Source organism: Cryptosporidium muris, genomic scaffold, assembly GCF_000006515.1.
Source record: "Cryptosporidium muris RN66 scf_1106632353999 genomic scaffold, whole genome shotgun sequence".
NCBI lineage: Eukaryota > Apicomplexa > Conoidasida > Eucoccidiorida > Cryptosporidiidae > Cryptosporidium > Cryptosporidium muris.
Genome location: NW_002196571.1, coordinates 426,792 through 446,044, shown reverse-complemented (window position 1 = coordinate 446,044; position 19,253 = coordinate 426,792). Strand labels below are relative to the sequence as shown.

The window sequence follows — 19,253 nt, the reverse complement described above, 5'->3', positions numbered from 1 at the left end:
AAAATCGGAAACTAGAATTTATTGTCAAATAAGAAATGACATCTACAAATGATAGAAATACCCCTGCTGTAATAATGAAGGATAAGAATTTGGAACTTCAGAAAAGTGGAGATTCTGCTCAACCAGAGGATATGGATATGACTGAAGAATATGTGGCCTTAAAGGAAGAGATTGATGGATATGTTGCTCATATATTAAGTGAAATCGATGAGGAAGCTAATTTGGGTGATTTAGCTAAGGCTATTCAGAATTCTACTAGTAGTATGACATCAGTTCCTAAAGCTTTGAAATTGTTAGGAACACATTTTGAATCCTTGAGAGACCATTATGAGAAGAATACCTTTAAAACTCCATCACATAGTGCTATATGTTTAAGTTTACTGGCTGAAATTTTATCGATACTATGTACAACATTGGGTGATATTAAAGAACGGAATGCGCTTAAGTTTCGTTTATTATCAAATCGCTTTGATAATTTGCAAAATTGGGGTCAAGAATATATGCGGAATTTAGGAGGTGAAATAGGACTCGAATATAATGAGAGAATATCAAATAATAACACTAATGTTGATGATTTACTATCTTTAGTGAAAACTATTGTTCCCTATCAAATTAGTAAACATGGAGAAATTGAGGCCATTGATCTATTATGTGAAGTTGAACAAATAGAGACATTGCTAGAATATCTACAAGATATGAATGATGAGCAAGTAGAACGTATAGTTCTGTATTTACAACAATTATCGCTATATTCTGCTTCTAATTCGGAATGTCAAATGTATTTAGTACTTTGCTTTGAGATTCTACTTAAGTTTAAAAAGTACACAAGTGCAATTAGAATGGCCTTTAAGATCAATGAAGAACGTGATGAGAGTACTTCACGTATTCTACGCGTCTTACAGGACCTTATTATACATAAAAAATCAATGTCAGACTCAGGGGCTATATTAGAGAATGAAGTACCATTGGCAAGTATTGTAAAGCAAATTTCATTTCAACTTGCTCGCTTTGGAAGTCCGGTTTCACTAGAGAAGATAATATCTTGTCTTAATTCTAAAGCTCAATTTTCAGATCAAGAACTAGACATAATTCAGCAGATACTGTCTAATGAATTATTATCCAAGCATTATCGCTATCTAGGAAAGGAATTAGATGTTTTAGAGGCAAAAAGTCCTGATGATGTATATAAAACACACCTAGAAGAGAGAAACAAGAATTCCAGCAGGTCTATGGTCGTAATTGATACTGCAAAGCAAAATTTAGCTTCTACATATGTCAATGCTCTAGTAAATTTGGGTTTTGGTTCAGACAAACTTTTGACTGTAGAAGATTCTACCTGGTTATATAAAAATAAAGATTCCGGAACATTAGCTGTTAGTGCTTCACTAGGAGCAATATATCTGTGGGATATCGATCAAGGATTAGCTAATATTGATAAATATCAATGGAGTAATGAAGGGTTTACTAAAGCAGGAGCTCTAATAGCTTTTGGCTTGATGTCTACTAGAATTCAAAACGATTGTGATCCGGCTTTAGCTTTATTGTCAGAACATGTAGAACCTGGAGATGGGACAGCAGAACTAATGGCTGATACACAAAGTGAAGTAATTAGATCTAATTCTCCCAATTATACTGTTAAGATGGGAGCTGTGCTTGGACTAGGTTACTCTTATATTGGGACTGCTAGAGTAGATATATTGGAACTCCTCATACCTGTTCTTATGGATCCATATTCTAGTTTCGAATGTTCAGCTATTGCTGCCTTATCTTTGGGATTTGTATTTGTAGGTACAGCAAATCAATCTGTTGTTGAAGCTGTATTAGATGTGCTCATAACTCTTAGTAGCCAAGAACAATCCAAAGAATCTGAAGGTAACTCTGAAAATACAGCACTTTTAGATGACCCATTAGCTATTTTGTATGGTATTTGCTTGGGATTATTATTTTTATGTAAAAGGGAGATTATTGATCCTACTCTTGAAGCTCTAAAAACCGTAACACATCATATAGGCTCTTATTGCGAACAGACAGTTATTGGATGTGCATACACAGGCTCTGGTGATGTTCTTCAAGTTCAATATCTTCTTAGAACACTTGCTCAACAAAAAACTAACAAAGATCAACAATTAGATGATACAGATGAAGATTTAGATGAAGATAGCAATTTAGTAGCTCTAGTATCAGTCTTGAATATTGCTTTAATATGTATGTGCGAAGATGTAGGATGCGAAATGGCACACAGAATATTTGATAATATTCTACAGTACTCATCCATTATAGTTAGACGAGCAATCCCAATTGCACTTGCTACTCTTTCTATTGGAAATCCGAAGCCTATTGTTATTGATACTGTATCCAAATTAACTCATGATGGTGACTCGGATGTTGCATTGAATGCCATCTTTGCTCTGGGGCTCATAGCAGCTGGAACTAACAATGCACGTGCTGCAAATTTATTGAGACAACTAGCATCTTATTACAGTAAAGATTCAAATGCTTTATATGCAGTTAGAATAGCTCAAGGGCTTTTATATATGGGAAAAGGTCTTGTTACAATAAATCCCTTGTATAATGATAGATTTATTTTCAACCCAATTAGTCTAGCTTCAATGATATCAATTCTTCACTTGGGTCTCAAATCTAAAACTATGCTCTTTGGCAACTATCACTACTTGATCCTTAATATTATCCCTGCAGCTCTTCCTAGGATGGCAATCACGCTTAATGAACAATTAGAACCTATACATGTTCTTGTAAGAGTTGGACAGGCTGTAGATACTGTAGCACAAGCTGGAAACCCCAGGAAGATTACCGGATTTCAAACCCATAATACTCCTGTTTTACTTGGATCTAATGAAAAAGTTGAAATAGCTGTTGATGATGAATACATACCTTTGGTAAACATTGTAGAAGACGTCACAATTATCCACACTGTAGAAAAAAATCGAACTTAGGGACTAATTTTCAAAAAGATATTAAGTACGAAAGAAAATCATATGTACATAGCTCCCCCCGAACTTATTAAGAATAAACTAAATAATTTACTAAAATTCTAATGATAGGAAAAAAAGATAACTTTATTAAACGAAATTTCCTTATTAAAAGTGCACTTCTCACTTATAATTTTGTATTGTTAGTACTACCTAAATACAAAAAAAAAAGGTGCCATTCCACAAGTTCTCAGTCTAACAGACGTTCACTTTATCATACATGACTATTTACACATAAATAAATTACTTAAATTGCTTATTAATTTCAGATATATCCATTTCCAATAGTAGTTTGCAACCGTACAGAAGCTGAACATAATTCGTAATATTCTTGAATATTGTTAGTGGGAGGACAAAAAATGTAAAAATTTGAGTATACCACAAGATATTTTGATGTATATTCTAAAATAATAAAAATATCCAAATTCACCAAGTTAATTATTCAGAAAAAAAGAAAAAAGACCACGAACCAGGAAGAAGTTGTATGGGAGGAAGGTCAGAGATAGAATAGTATATATAACTATATATAGTACAATTATCAGGAGCTTTGCAATATGTAATACACACTTATATAATGTAATAGCTTCAATTTCTTGATAGTTAGCCCAGAGTTAATTTGAGTAATTTTATATAACCAATATTAGTAGAAAACAGTTCATACAGAGAAAGTGGTCAGAAAATACAGAAATTTCAAAGCTCAATATCAACATATCTATACATATTCAAATCTATTCTATCCACTTATCCTTTAATCCCTTTACTCCTTATTTCCCGCAAACACTTATAATTGTTAGTATCTACAGTTTGCTATATATAAATATTAAGAAAGATGAAACTAACTTCCTAATATGTATATATATTTAGAAGTCGTAAAATGACTTACAACTGAGTATACTTTTAAAAAGTTACAAAAAGAATGTCCTTGTAAATTAATCTCCTTACCTTAGAAATAATGCAACCTTGTAGATACATAAGCAACCAAAATAGTTCATTACATCCATGAGACGCAAATAAAATTATTTTGTTTGAATAATACATATTTAATACAAACCACATATCTTTCGAGTTGTCTTTGTGAGATGCTTTCCCATACATGTGACTTGCCATCATATATAACCAATGACCTGCTATGTCTCCAATCAGATATATCACAGTCAAATAGTATAAACTAGATCTTAGTGTTAAACATGTTAATATCAATGCTAGAGTGCAGCATCTATCTGTCATCATGTCTAGCATAGCACCAAATTTAGTAGATTGGTTGTACAATCTAGCATAGTGGCCATCCAATGCATCCATAAGCTGGCTTATACAGTAGCACACTATAGACAAATAAAAATATCTGCATGGTAAGAAGACTGGTGAGAGTCCCAGAAGTATCCTTGTATATCCTAGAGAAACAGAGGTAAAATTTAACAAATTCCCACTATACAGAATTCTCCTCTTTCTAACCTATTAAATTCGGAATATAAATAAGGATGTCACACTTCGCATAGTTTTTTTCCATATCAGACAATATTTAATAGTTTATTATTATCCTTTTATAAAATAAAGAGTAATCAATGAACTAAGGAGCCACTTTTAGTCTTATCTAGCGCCTAATTAACAATAATAATCTATATTGCCCACTCCTTCTCTTTATATATAAAAAAATAATTAATATCTCCACCTCCTATTCTCACTAAGTGCATCATATATCCATAAATTGAAAAAAAAGCTCAACTTTAAACGTCATTCCAAGATTACACTTAGAAGAAGGGGATCACACTCAAATTGTCATGAGACACAGATGTCGACAGCGCCATCCTTGGAGTTTTTAGATTGTATTTCTATCTGGTAGATTTACTTTCTTCCTTTTCCCTTTTTTATTTCTTTATTTTATTTTATTTCTCTTTTTTTTTTTTTTTTTTCTTTTTTTTTTTTTTTTTTTTTCTTTTTTACTCTTCTCTACTTCTTATTTCTCCAATCTCTTAATTAATTATATTTCTAACAAAGTTTATCTTATTCTCATTCCACTCTAATATTGATTATCCAAAGCTAAACACCAAAATACTAAAATCTCACTTAGTAATTATGAAGTCCATAAATTTCTCTAGTAATGTAGCGTATCGCTTATGAGTTACCTTACATGAGAATAAGTTAATTATTCCATATTCACTTCACAATTTACATTTCTATACAACACAACTATATACCAAGTTTATGAGAATCTTTTGAAATGTATAATAATCACTTGTTAAGTTCCCATAATTGCATATATCTCACTACTTTATATTAAATTTCGGAGCACAGTTAAATTTTCACATATCCCCAGACAAAATAAACATAATGGTAAATGAGTAAAAATTAGAATGTTTACTTCTATATGACTTCCCAAACTTAAATCTTATCATTCAATTAATTATTTCATTTGACTGTTGGTCTAATGCAGTATTCCTTCAATACTTGTCTGAATTTTGCTTTACTTGATTGAGTAACAGGTACTGCACATAATAGTTGAATGAAATGTTTCATAACTGGTGATAATGGTGGTATTGTAATATTAGGTGGTAATTGTACATCACTTCCTTCACTGATTCTGGTACAGCTTGCATCTATTTCCCAAAAACTACTTTCTACTATGTAATGAATTGACTTTTTGATAGATTGTGCAACTGGTGAACTAGAATCTACCATATTGTTGCAAGAATTATTAGAAAAGCTAATGCCAGAATTGTTACTACTATTACGCCCATTTACGCAAATTCTCAGTCCATCATTATGTGAGATCACTCCTCTAGCTCTGTTGTTGGCATAAGTTGCTGAAATAGTTTGTATTATTGGTGAAGATATTTGCTGAGACTGATGTTGGTTGTAAATATTTGATGATTTCAATAAGGATGGAAAATACAAGTATGGATATAAGGGTGAAATGAAATATGAAAGTAGAAAATACCTAACTGGTATTCTCTTCAATGTCATCTCCAGTAATTGCTTAAAACTATTTACATCTAATATCTGTCGAATTAAAAATAGAATATCTGTAATTACTGAAAATGATTCTGAACTGCTATTTGGGTCCATCATAATAGTGAATATAGTGACTAATAATTCAGTTCCCCATACAGAGCATAATAATATTCGCTCTAATATTACTGAATTAACTTTTGATAGAGAATAGAATTCTCCAAATAAATATCTTAATGTCACAACAACCCAGCGTTGATTTGTTACAACTCTAATTGTTGCTACACTTTCAGCTGAAGTTGCCGAAGATATTGTTTGTGTCCCTGCAACCATCCCCCCATTATTTACTGAGTTAAATGAAAGGGATAAAAGGTTTGTAGGTTGAGTTGAAACAACTGACTTTGTCATTGTAGTCGAAGAGGCAGTAGTTGCTCTCGAAGTAATTGCAGATGAAGAAGATAACGTATTTGTCTTACAAACATTCTCAGTACTTTGTTGTTGTTGTCCAATACCAATAACTAGTGTTGTAACGCATCTGGCTATCAAATACTCAATAAATACTTCAAGCTCCAAGATTGGAATCCCGTTGTCTATAAATGGTAAATATCCAAGTCGAGCAGAAGACTTTGTAATATCTGATAGGTCTTTACTTGAAGATGAAGCTACAAAATAATTGTGTATGTGCTGAAGATATAACAATAATATCAAGCATAACCCATCGTGATATTCAAAAGAACAACAATGATTACATTGGAACTTGTTTTTTTGTATAGAATTATAGTAACTGTCTTGGTTAATTGTCTTCACAAAACCTTGACAAAATCTAACTAATTTATCTAATTCAGAATATGCTGAAGATATAGGTTGAATAGATGTTAAATAATGGCGATCATAGTTGTAACCACTACTTCCAAAACCAAAATTCATCACTCCAGAGACATTGTTATTCTTCATAGCCACATTGCTGCTATGGCCTGCTCCATAATAAATTAAACATCTCATAATAGGAGGTACTGAGAAGGTCCCCAGAGAATTTATACATGATAGCACTGGTTTAATATACAATAAATTGTTCACCGGTTCAATAAATGTTAATCGAACCATCATTACTGAAATTGGTAATATAAGACATGGAAATAAGTTACATATACAAGCACTACTATCAGAAATTGATGTAGAGCAACTATCAGAAATATTTTTTATTCCATGAACTAAACCACCTCCTACAAGTCCTCCAATATTATGATTAAGAGAAGCTGCATTGCATCTCAAACAAGTGGTAGGAGATTTAAGCATTGAATTTGATACTGGAGGAGACGTTATAGACTCTAAGAGTATTTGATACATTGACGAAATATTTGAATTAACTCCGGCTCTCTTATTAATTATGATACTACCACCAATACCGAAATTATTTTGGAGGTGAGTTAAATGTGTCCCATTTGCACATCTACAGTTACTTAAGAAGCACTCAATAGATACATCATTAGATAAAAATTTGAATTCATCATAACCAACAATATTAAATAAGTCAGCAATTTGTTGTCTCTGGTTACTATATAACCTTGGAAGTTGTATAACACAGGATAAGAGTGATGAATATGGATGATACAAAAGTGAAAACCAATTTGGAGATATTTTCACTATTTGATGGATAATAATTCTAATTTTGGGGTAGAATTTTTCTAAAAATATCTTTGTTATGTAATTTGAAGACTCATTCCATATCTCATTGCCACAAGGAGCACTGTGTAAATGTGATTTTTGACAATAGTCTAAAATATTATTATGATCAAACTTGTCAGCACCTATTGTCAGCATTGCATAACTATATGGACGCAATTTCGATGGAAAAATTGATGAAATTAAGACTTCAAGACCATGGAGTAGTAGGTATAATAAAACTAGAATATCGTGTTGACCATTCAAATAGTTAGGGACTTTATAATGTCCACATTGAGTGCATATTTGATTTGAAATCCTCACTTGTAGAAATTCAATAATATTATCATACATTACAGAGTACTTTTCCAATGTAACCTGAACATACATCTTCCACTCATATAAGCACAATTCACTGTGAATTTCTCCAGTAGAATTATTTGCATCAATAGAATCCTTGCTCATATAGTTGTCTTCAGGTACATCCTTAGCTAGTAAAAAGTGAGAAATTCCAATACCCAGTGATGCCAAGACAATCAAATAACTCTCCAATGTCATAGTAGGGGTATTTATACTAGCAGTTTCGGTAGAAAACAACTTGTAAAATAGATCTAGGCTATTTGAAATCATGAAGTTTAATATATCAGAATTGCAACATCGCCTATGATATGATAGCTTTAAAAGAGCTACAGCCCCTACATGATCTTGTTCCAAAGCCAATGGATATAACAAATCCTCTTGTGGTAGACACAATGACTTAAATACAAATTTAAAGCACTTCAAAAAAAATAATTTGGGTTTCCTATTAAACCACATTGAGCTAACCCCCATCAGAGTTATCAATGTACATAGTAGTTGCCTATAAAAGCTATCTTTGTTTCCTTGCTCCTTATTTGTTGAGCTAGATATTTTATGGTCCAAATCACTTTCCATTTCATGAAGTATCTCAAATATACGATACAAATTTGCGTCAAACAATTGCTTTATAAAGGTATTCTCAGAGAGTATTGGAAGTGATCTAGGTATTGAACCATTCATTGACTGTTCAATAGATCTTTCCTCATCCTTTAACAATACCTCTAAAGTCTCATTCATAGTTTTTTTCAAGTGATCTTCGCAACTATCTGCTATTTTGTCGGAATCTTCATCATATTTATCATCAGATTTGTATGAACTGAATCCACGTTTTAAAACTGCACTAAAGGCATGTAAAATCGCTTCTAAATTAACAACTAATTGGATATCGCTAAAAGACAAGTTGTCAGTCTTTTTTAACTTTAGAATTTTGTCATCATGACAATAATACAAATAATAACCATTTAATCGAAGGAATACATCCTTTAAAAATAATTGAAACGAATACAATGGTAATGGAATATCCATATCAGAAAGCGGACTATCATTATCTATCTTAACATTTACCATATTTTCAATACGGGAATAATAGTGAGGAAAGTATATCATATTTCTTAATGCATCACGTACACTCTCCCTAATTCTTAAGTGTTGGTGCTTCTTCTGTAGCATTAAAAGTAGTAAGTGATCTGAGTTACTATCATTTAAATATAGCTGCTCTGGATACTTTCCTAGGTCTACAACAGACCACACAACATATCTTAATGTATTAATTAAACCAACACTACCAATATCTGGTAACTTAAAAATATAGCTTCTTTGTAACTCCTCATCAACCTTTTCATATTTTGGAGATTCCATTATGTTAGACCATTGATTCCCTGCAATAAACATCAGGAACATGTGAGCCTTAGGTAAACATGAAGCTGTTAAGCGTAGTGCACACCCAATACTTTCCCAAGCACTAAGAGATACCAAGATATGCTCCTTAGAGCCTGTTAATATTAAAGCAAAAAGACAATTCAATAACTGTTGAAGGTGTCTCCTATAACAAAGAAGGAGATTTGAGAAAGTGGTCCATGTTTGCTTATCTAAGGAACTAATAGGACCTGATACTTCTCCTAATGACGATGTACTTATTTGAGGTGCTGCCCCACGTCGCTGATTTGAAGCACTAACTGTTAACATCACTGACTGATCTTGGGTAGTTGGTGAAGTCACATTTGATGATTTTTGTGGTCTTTTTAAAGATGACGATGCCTTATCCATTGTAACGCAAGTTAGCTCCACCAATTGGAATGCACAACTTCTTGCTAACTCTGTTCTTTCATTAGATAAATATCCAATACTATCCATCTGTAGTGGAAATCTTCTTTGAGAAGGGAGTCGCAGTAATTCAAGCAATATTAAAAAAGGAGCTATACAAGTAGAAAACGCCTGACAAAACGATGATAAAACACGCAGCCAATTGGAATCTGATAAAGATAATATATCTAAATTAGAATCAAAGCTGTATGCGAGTTTTGACAAAAATGTTGTTGACTCTATAAGTGAATGAGAGACAACAAGCGAAGCAGCCAGTTGATTCTTTGCAATCAACAATTGCGAAGCCACATAACCTTTATTTGAAGATGCTTGAGGATTAAAATGAACCAAGTAGTTCATCAGACTTTGTGCTACTTGGTTACTTATTTGTGGTCGTAGTAAAGGAGTAAAGCATAAATCTATTGTTTCCATTGATTCTACGACCAATAATTTATTTGTAGAGTCCATTTCCATCTTATACATGATATCCTGGATTACATTTAACCAAAGCAAATACAAATCTACTGCTATTGGTGCTATGAAATCTGCTAAAAAAGGAGGGAAGAAGTTGCAGTGAAGCAAAGATGTCTCTTCTACTGTACTATTCTTAAATTTATATGGCATGCATGAGTACTTTATTATAACTTCAATTGAGTCCTTGACGGATGGATATATAACTTGAACAATATTTTCCAAGATTGTTCTTCTGCTAGGTGATAAAAGTAGCGTCTTTTCACTTGAAGTTGTATAGATATCAGCCAAGTTTGCAAGATATCTCAGATATATAACGAAATTACCAAGTTCGTATTTGTTATTAAATGGATAAGGTAGAGCAGAGTCACTTGTAAACAATAATACTCTTGCTGGAATATCTTCTCTATGAAAAATAAATGGTTGAGGACCATAATTATTGAGGCTCTTGCATATACACTCAATTGAAGATACAATATTATGGAAATACTGCAATGGATTATCACACATTAAAAATAAGATACACGTACATAAACTCATCAATACAATGATATCTTCATGATCTGATATACAAATCTGCATAAATTGCGTCAATTCCATACTTGTTCTTGTCAACGTAATTTCCATTTGGTCATTAGAGGATAAAATAGCAGAACTGTGGCGTAGTAATGACCTACATAAATTCTGAATGACAAACATCAATATTTCACTCTTAGATGGAGTACTTGTTCCTTCATTCTTTGTTAAAGGAAATAAAGATGGTATTAAATTATACAAGAATAGAACAGAATATGGATTCTGATATAGCCTATATATAAATGAATCTGTTGGATAATTTGCATTCCACTGCAACAGTAAATATGCTAAGCCTTTACTGCATGAATGAAATGCTGGATTATCCTCCATCCTTGAAATATATGCTTCTACTGAGTCCAAGTATTCTCTCTCTTTGGTAGCAACATTTTTTGTTATTGATACCAATAACGTTTGGTCAATTGCCATCTTTCCATAGTGGTTCCTCACTTTTGTATGACCTTTTTGTTTCTTTGTACCTTTGTTCATATTTTCCCCGTGTATTTCTGATCAAATGTACAGAAACCTATGTCTTATATATCAAAAATTCGTGTAATTCAAACAGATAAAATCCTAACTCAATTATTAAAGTAATTCCTTTTTAATTGAGTCTCTATCAGAAAGAAAAAAAATCTTGGAATAGCATTTATAGACGCGACGATTCAAAGGTAAATTGTTTAGTTCGTGTATTATGACCTTCTTTGTCGATGGACTCAAGTTGCTACCATTTATTACTGCAGTCCTTTTCATAGAAGTATCAATTTTACCGTCAATTTACTCTATTTAGGATAAAAATTTTAAAACCCAAAATTGAATTATCCAAAGATAACCGTGATTAGCGTAGTCAAGCCTTCGGGAGAGAGAAAATTTGTTATTTCCCGCCTTTAGTCCCCGCTCTGACAATTGTATCATTCTTCAAGACTTAGAAATAATTACCGCAAGTTTGATATTTTACTACTCGGAAAAAAGTACCTTTTAGTAATTTGAATAATTCACATTCCTAAAATCTTCCACAGTTATTCTTATGTCTTTATGTGTTATATAAAAAAAGTTCATTTGATTGTATAGTGATATAGATAAATTTTCAATATATTAACCATATTAACACATCTTCGTACTAGTATCAATAAAATAGATATTATTTATACTTTGAGCATTTTTATTTATGTGTATGGTTTCCATATTCCTATTGCTAAATATCTTAATTCCCCTCCCCCCATTTCCCTCCAAATACCTCAATTTATAACAGTGAACTTATTAACCACAATATTATTAACTCTTCTTAATGGCTATTAACAAGATTTTGTTCATTATATCCCTTAATTAATGAATTACAGTAGTGTATTATTTTATCTAATAATGTCCTTTATAGTTTTAATATGACAAAACTATTAATATTTTACAAGTAAAGCTGGAACTTTTATAAAATGGTATATACAGTATTAAAGAGTTCAATATATAAATATTCTCTGTAGTTTATTTTTATTAAAAGTAAAATGAAGATTTATGAATATTATTGTTTTACTGGTACTTAAAAATAATAGAAGTATTTCAACATCTTGATAAATGAAATATTGCATGCATGCAGTTAGTGCCGGCATACTTTACGTGCAAGAAATTTCCAATTATATTTTGAGATATTATATTATTAATTTAAATATATATTATTTAAAAGTACTCTAAAAAATCATTTAAAAAATGGGATATTTAGGTTAAAGTTCACTTAAGGTATTTTATAAGTTATATATCAAATATATGATGAAGACATATTAAAATCTATTTAAAAGATATCATTAAATATATATCATATCATAAATAAAAGTTTAAATAGATGATGAGATATCCAGAAAAGATCTTTAATCAATAATATTTAATATCAATAATAACTCAAACTAGTCTATAAAGCTAATATGAATTTATAGCGCCCGATGCACACATTTTAATTGGCTCCACTATACATCATGAAACTGCATGGAAATTCTTAGAGCAAACAAAATAATGAACAATTTTATTTCTAAGATTTCTAATATTATAATATTCTCACATTCCATTTTGTTATTTGTGTGGCTTAGAATATATGTATGCTCTGAAAGTACTATTAACAACGATTGGATAGGATTTGAAGATAATAACCCTAGTGGTCTACAAAGTATAGTAAATTTTGATGATCATTCTGTGATACAATCTCTTCAAGATAATGAAATTGTTATGAATAAACTAGGGTATGAAGATGAGTTGAGTAAACAATTTGAGGCTAATAACATATTTGATAACTCAATAACATTAAATGAAATAACTACAAAGTTACAGTCAATATCAAGTACTAATCCTGATAAATCAGGAAAGAAATTTTTTAATAATAAACTGGGTCAAATGATAACCTTTAAGGTAGAAGAAAATGATAGACATATTGATTCAGATATAGAAGTTCTCATCACAATATCTTTACCACTTTCCATTTTTGAAGGACACAATATAGATTATTTCATTATATCAACTCCTCCATTATATACATTACCTCTAGGAAAAAGAGTATGTCGAAGTGTTGGATTTATGAAGGATTTCAGTAATATAAAAAAAAACGAAGAAATAAGAATTAAATGTATTACTGTCACTGCAAATAATCTACTCTACTTTGTTATACAAACTGAAACAGAAACACCTATTTCAGCCCCTGGTACACATATGTTTATATTAAAAGTGAGGACACCAGCTGAAACCCATAAAGTTTATAATGATCCCAAAAACTTTTGGTGGTTAGCTAAAATAAGATTTTCAAGTGGTCACTACATAACTAAAGTATTTGAGAATTCAAGATTATTACAAAAAGCAGAGTGTCAGTGGAGTCCCTGGAGAAGAGAGACTGGATGCAGTTCTACATGTAATGGTGGAATAGAAATATGGAGACGATCTTTACTTTCAGGTAAAAATGAGGAATTTTGTGGTGGAGTATATCAGAGTAGGGAATGTGCTACAAATAAATGTAATATAAGCTGTCAATTGGGGATATGGGAAAAATTAATTGATTGCACAACAGAATGTGATGCATCAATAAATAATGGTAAGAAAATTGAAGTAAGAAGAGTAATTATGCTTAATTCAGGTAAAGGCCTTCATTGTTCAGAAATATATCCTTGGAATGAAGAAACACAAACTGGATGGAACCCAAGTTTAGGTATGGTTGTTAGATATTCTGAATGCGAATCAAAATATCAAAAAAGTTGTAGTGAACAAATTGGTTGTAGAGTCGAAAAAGAAAATTTAAGAACAATACCATCTAATTATCCATGGGGTCCTTGTCCATTTCCTTGTGGAGGCTTTGGAAATATTACAAGTCTTGTACAAGTGGCTCATGGTATTCCAAAATGGGTTGGTGAAAAATTATTCCCTGAAACATTTGAGTTTCCATGTAAAAGTAATAAAAAACCAATTATTGAACATATACCATGTAATACTAGACCATGTGAGGATTGTATGATATATCTAGAAAATTCTGAACTAAATACTACAACAAATGTTTGGATATTCTTCCATTTATTCCAAGAAGCTGATGAAATACGTTTTACATTACCAAAAGGATTCTCTTTTCCAGTTTATAATGAAGTTGAATTATCATTAACTAAATATGATAATAAGGATGTAAATATATCAAATAATAAACATTGGACATTATTAGATAGTATTAAGTTAGCTATTGACTATAAAGGAAATAGAAAACAAGAAGTTATAAATAATAATGTGAATGTAACAAATGAAGATTGTCATATTATAGCAGCTTCATTTGGTTCAATAAAATCTTGTAATATATTATCATCTAGTAAAGATAATTCAACAATTTTTACTGAAGCATTGTTATCTTTAGATAGTACTGTAGAAGCTACCAAATTTAGTTTTAATGAAGAAAACAAAAATCAAAAACCTAATTGGTTTATTATTCCTATTAATATACAAAGTGCTGAAGGATTATTATTACCAAATGGAATACCAAATAAAGAACAATTTAAACTTCATACACGCGGTTCAAATTCATTAAAAGAACCAGAAGAACTTATATGTAACCTTCAAACAAAGATCAATTTTCCACAACCATGTTTAATTAATGTTTCTCCAGTACGTAATAGTGATTGTAAAAATTGTACAAAGAGAAATATATATGATATAGAAGCTTATAAATTATTTATACCTGAAAAAAATGGTGGTGCATGTGTTGTTCCAATTGATGATAGAATACCAGAAACAAAAACTAAAATTTCATGTATTCATGTATGCCCAAAAGGAAAACAATATAGAATGGGTACAATAAAAGATTTAACTAAAATTGAATTTAAATTTAATAATAATAAAAAAAAGAAAGATAATACACCTCAAAAATAAGTTATCATTAATATATACAATCATCTCATATTAATATTGTATTTATAATTAGTGTATCATTATTTATTAATTAATGGAATATCATTATCAGTGATTTTAAATATTAATGAAGTTATTATTTTAATTACAAAAATATAATTAACTATTAATAATTTATTTATTTTATTTCATTCTATTCTGCCAATCATTTATCAATAAAGTATACAAAAAAGATTAACCTCTATGAATACTTTCAAGCCTTACAATATATTACTATTATTTTCGTGATAATAATGAAGAGTCTTCTTCTTTTGATAATTCTAAGTCTTGTCCTACAGTTGACTGAGATTCAAGCTCTGTTGCAGTAGCAAGTTCATCTCCAGTACCTCCAATTTCAATAACATGTAAATAATTTTCACCAATATATGAAATATAAATACCTGAAATTAAAGAAATTCCAATTATAATAGAAAAAAATGCTGCTGAATTACCAGTAAGAATTTTCCATTTTGATAATAATACAAGTATAGCTACTAAAAAGGCAATATCTTTTAATACATGTAAGTAATTACATAAAATAAATATTTTTGTTGACAAAATACTACCAGTATTTACAGATGTTAATCCCATTGCACCTACTAAAAGTGCTAAAATAGCTGATATAAACATTAATACAATTAGAATACCAAGATCCCTTTGAACAGCATCTACTGCATCCGGGAAGAGCATCTTAATTAGGAATGTATAATTTGTTGTAGCAGCACCAATTGATACAATTAATTGTAACAATGCAAGTGCTGATAGAATAATGCACCATAATTCAATACATCGTCTTAGTGAAAGTAATGGATGAGTCCGAAAATGGCTCAAACAAAAGTATGCACCCCCAGTTTGACTAAAATGTAACCACAATCGTGGTGGAAATAAATTTAACATCTATTTTGAGATAATTCAAGTATTATATAGTTTAATATTTTTACTTTATTAAATAAATATGTTTATTATTATTAGTCTTTAAATTCCCTCAAATCTTTTTAAAATTGCAGAAATCTTCATGCTTTAGCGCCAATTTTTCTTTTTTTTTCTCCTTTTTTTTTGCATGCACTATAGACACCTAATAACTTTTTTAAAATCCTAAAAAAGAAATATAAAGAAATCTTATCTTAATACATTTAATTAAATTTATTAGTACTTATATATATTACATAACATTTAAAAATAAATATTTATTAATTTAATATACAATAAAAGTATTAGTTTTTATTACTCCAATATTATTTTTATAAATAATATTAATCAAATAACTTTAGAACTTTCTCAATATTTTCTACAATTGTCTTTATACTCATTATCTCTGTATCTTTAGATATACCTAATGTCTTAAATAAATCCTTAATTTCTAAATCATTAAGTTTATCATTACCTAGAGAACTTAATCCATATTTTAAAGTAGATACATCAATATTATCTGAATTGTTCATATCAAGTGATTTTAACAAATTCCTAATCATATCTACTTTTGGTATATCTTTTTCAACATCTTTACTAATAAAATTCTCAATATCCTATCAAATAAACAAGTAAAATCAATCTTATAATATTCATATTAATCAGTCTCTAATCAAACTTACACCCAAATTTAAATTAGATTTATTTAAAGTTTCCATATATTTAACAATTTCTTCATGACTAAAATTAATTAGTTAAATTCAAAATTATTATATTACTTAATTACATAAATCCATACCTTATATAATATCCAGCTAATACTAATAATTCATGTGCTGATTTTGAGTCATAATTATCATCACCATTTATATCACATATAGATGCACAATCCTTTAACTAAAAGGTTCATTATTAAAAGTTTTATAAAATTATTCCTAATAATTAAAATCTTACCTCTAATTTTGGCATATTATTCTATTTTATATTAATAATATCTTAAAAGTAATTTTATTATATCACACATATTAACAGCTTAATTTAATAATTACACCCATTAAATTATATTTCTTAAAAAAAAAAAAAAAAGTGAGATTATTTAATAAAATAAATATATAAAAGAAAAAGAAATAAAAATATTTCATTTTAACTATTAGTTATAAAGATAATAAAAAGAATATTAATTAGATCATTTTTAATTACATAAAAATATCTAATAAGAAAATAAAATTAATTAAAATAAATAAAATAAGATAATAAATACTTATTATAAAAAAAAGGTGGAATAATTTTATTTAAAAATTTATTTAATATTTCTGAATATTAATAATATCTATCAATTCTATACTAATTTACTATAGGCTTAATAATTTAAGTAGTATTACTTTTAAATGGTATTAATAAATATTAGTGTTTTAAAAGTTAATATCTAAATTATATTACTAATATCATTGAAGTTACCCATTTATTAAGATTTTTATTAGTTATCAATAATAAATATTAATACTTTAGATCCCTTATCCCTTATAAATACTAAATAGAAATAATATCTTAATAGATTCCTATAGGGGTGTAAATTATGATTTGTTTTGATATATTATTTTACATTTAATTATTAGCTTAATCTTAAAGGTGTTATTTATAATATTGAAATTAATAATTTAAGTGTTTATATTTTAAAAACAAAAACAAAAGATTAGAAATATTAATAAAGTAAATTTTATTTGAAATATATTAAACTATATTATTAATATTGAATAAGACCTCTAATTATTTTATTTTTATAACATTAAAATCAGAATTATTTTAGAATAATAATGAATTAAAGTTTATATATAATTTTTCTTAAAATAATATTTAGTAATATTTGTAGTATAAAGTTTTGTAACAATATAAAGTAATATCACCAAATAATAATAGAAATATTAGAAATAGGAATTAGAATTGAGATATATATACTAATGATTAATATTATCTTAATTATTATTAAAGTAATAAATTATTAATTACTAGTATCTAATATTTTTTATAATTATTGACAATTTTCGTATATTAACTAAAATAAGTAATTACAATTATTTTCATAGTAATTAAATTATTAATATTTATGATTTTTTTTAACCCATAGTTATAATATAAAATCATATAGAGAAGATTCAATGATACTCATGTAATATTTATATTGTATATTGATTGTGTGAACACACAATCAAAAAGGTGCATTATTAAAAAGAGAATCACAGAAGATACAAATACTAATTAAAGCTAACACTTATATTTAAACTATATTGAAATATTTAAAGTCAAAAATATTACAAATTTTATTTAATGAAAATTAGGAATATTTATATTTCTTCAGCTTATGTACTATACTTACTTTATAAATTTCCAAACTATGAGATAAGGCAAAACAATATTCTAGTACCTCAAAAAATATCAAATAATATAGATTATAATACTTTAACTCCTAATCAGTATATTTTTAATTTATTGGAAATATCAACTTTCAAATACTCATTTGTTGAATTAAAAAGACGATATAGGGATTATAGGGATAGAAAAAAGAAGAAACATAGAAGAATAAAAAAAGGGAGAGAAGAAGAAGAAAAGGAAAGAAAGAAAGAAGAAAAGAAAGAAGAAAAGAAAGAAGAAAAGAAAGAAGAAAAGAAAGAAGAAAAGAAAGAAGAAAAGAAAGAAGAAAAGAAAGAAGAAAAGAAAGAAGAAAAGAAAGAAGAAAAGGAAAGAAGAAAAGATAGAAGGGGGAAAAAAGTGAAAAGGTGGAAAAGTGTTAGAAGGGGGAAAAAAATGAAAAGGGGAAAAAAAGAGAAAAAAGGGAAAAGAACAAGAATGGAACAAGAAGATAAAAAGAAAAAAGAAAGAATGATAAAAAGGTTGGGATTATTCCAAAAGCACAATACAGATACAGGTAGTAGTCCAAATATATCTGATATACATAATCAAGTACTGTTTCTTTCACATAATAATGACGAATTACAGAGTCAAGTTGAAGAATTACAAAAAGAGGTGGAAATTTTAAGATCTTCATCAGTGGCATCAACACAAGGAATAGAAGGAGAGGGAGGAGAAAGAGAAGGAGGAGGAGGAGGAGGAGGAGGAGGAGGAGAAGGAGGAGGAGGAGGAGGAGGAGGAGGA

The 19,253-nt window shown here is 29.1% G+C and overlaps 7 protein-coding genes across 7 annotated transcripts in view, besides 21 other annotated features; 3 read left to right on the top strand and 4 right to left on the bottom strand.

Moving 5' to 3' along the window:
* Positions 1-35: 35 nt before the first annotated feature.
* On the top strand, positions 36-3,069 carry CMU_024510 (proteasome/cyclosome repeat family protein; the record flags this gene model as incomplete). The annotated part of the gene is made up of 1 exon (XM_002139758.1): positions 36-3,069. The coding sequence occupies one exon, from the start codon at positions 36-38 to the stop codon at positions 2,952-2,954; it is 2,919 nt and encodes a 972-aa protein (XP_002139794.1). The 3' UTR covers positions 2,955-3,069.
* A 164-nt stretch (positions 3,070-3,233) lies between these two features.
* Positions 3,234-4,220, bottom strand: CMU_024500 (phosphatidylinositol synthase, putative; the record flags this gene model as incomplete). Its single annotated transcript, XM_002139757.1, has 2 exons — positions 3,234-3,392; positions 3,900-4,220. The coding sequence occupies 2 exons, from the start codon at positions 4,218-4,220 to the stop codon at positions 3,234-3,236; spliced, it is 480 nt and encodes a 159-aa protein (XP_002139793.1).
* Positions 4,221-4,627: 407 nt separating this feature from the next.
* Positions 4,628-4,653: a sequence feature (AT_rich).
* Positions 4,654-4,836: 183 nt separating this feature from the next.
* Positions 4,837-4,929: a sequence feature (A-rich).
* A 467-nt stretch (positions 4,930-5,396) lies between these two features.
* CMU_024490 (uncharacterized protein) lies at positions 5,397-11,291 on the bottom strand (the record flags this gene model as incomplete). Its single annotated transcript, XM_002139756.1, has 1 exon — positions 5,397-11,291. The coding sequence occupies one exon, from the start codon at positions 11,289-11,291 to the stop codon at positions 5,397-5,399; it is 5,895 nt and encodes a 1,964-aa protein (XP_002139792.1).
* A 1,148-nt stretch (positions 11,292-12,439) lies between these two features.
* Positions 12,440-12,476: a sequence feature (AT_rich).
* A 92-nt stretch (positions 12,477-12,568) lies between these two features.
* Positions 12,569-12,632: a sequence feature (AT_rich).
* Positions 12,633-12,773: 141 nt separating this feature from the next.
* CMU_024480 (uncharacterized protein) lies at positions 12,774-15,176 on the top strand (the record flags this gene model as incomplete). The annotated part of the gene is made up of 1 exon (XM_002139755.1): positions 12,774-15,176. One exon carries the CDS (start codon positions 12,774-12,776, stop codon positions 15,174-15,176), a length of 2,403 nt encoding a protein of 800 aa, XP_002139791.1.
* Positions 15,101-15,151: a sequence feature (AT_rich).
* A 93-nt stretch (positions 15,177-15,269) lies between the features above and the next one.
* Positions 15,270-15,344: a sequence feature (AT_rich).
* Positions 15,345-15,431: 87 nt separating this feature from the next.
* On the bottom strand, positions 15,432-16,091 carry CMU_024470 (uncharacterized protein; the record flags this gene model as incomplete). The annotated part of the gene is made up of 1 exon (XM_002139754.1): positions 15,432-16,091. The coding sequence occupies one exon, from the start codon at positions 16,089-16,091 to the stop codon at positions 15,432-15,434; it is 660 nt and encodes a 219-aa protein (XP_002139790.1).
* A 20-nt stretch (positions 16,092-16,111) lies between these two features.
* Positions 16,112-16,165: a sequence feature (AT_rich).
* Positions 16,166-16,325: 160 nt separating this feature from the next.
* Positions 16,326-16,452: a sequence feature (AT_rich).
* Positions 16,448-17,072, bottom strand: CMU_024460 (uncharacterized protein; the record flags this gene model as incomplete). The annotated part of the gene is made up of 4 exons (XM_002139753.1): positions 16,448-16,720; positions 16,787-16,844; positions 16,903-17,000; positions 17,058-17,072. The coding sequence occupies 4 exons, from the start codon at positions 17,070-17,072 to the stop codon at positions 16,448-16,450; spliced, it is 444 nt and encodes a 147-aa protein (XP_002139789.1).
* Positions 16,846-16,889: a sequence feature (AT_rich).
* Positions 17,071-17,120: a sequence feature (AT_rich).
* A 52-nt stretch (positions 17,121-17,172) lies between these two features.
* Positions 17,173-17,239: a sequence feature (T-rich).
* An 18-nt stretch (positions 17,240-17,257) lies between these two features.
* Positions 17,258-17,313: a sequence feature (AT_rich).
* An 8-nt stretch (positions 17,314-17,321) lies between these two features.
* Positions 17,322-17,357: a microsatellite.
* Positions 17,358-17,384: 27 nt separating this feature from the next.
* Positions 17,385-17,433: a sequence feature (AT_rich).
* A 130-nt stretch (positions 17,434-17,563) lies between these two features.
* Positions 17,564-17,606: a sequence feature (AT_rich).
* A 129-nt stretch (positions 17,607-17,735) lies between these two features.
* Positions 17,736-17,969: a sequence feature (AT_rich).
* Positions 17,970-18,049: 80 nt separating this feature from the next.
* Positions 18,050-18,221: a sequence feature (AT_rich).
* Positions 18,222-18,372: 151 nt separating this feature from the next.
* Positions 18,373-18,453: a sequence feature (AT_rich).
* Positions 18,429-19,253, top strand: part of CMU_024450 (uncharacterized protein) — a gene marked incomplete at both ends in the record, with an annotated part of 1,476 nt that continues 651 nt past the window's right edge. Inside the window, one exon of the mRNA XM_002139752.1 lies at positions 18,429-19,253. Within this exon, the coding sequence (XP_002139788.1) occupies positions 18,429-19,253 (825 nt within the window).
* Positions 18,683-18,858: a sequence feature (CT-rich).
* Positions 18,891-18,991: a sequence feature (CT-rich).
* Positions 19,169-19,253: a microsatellite.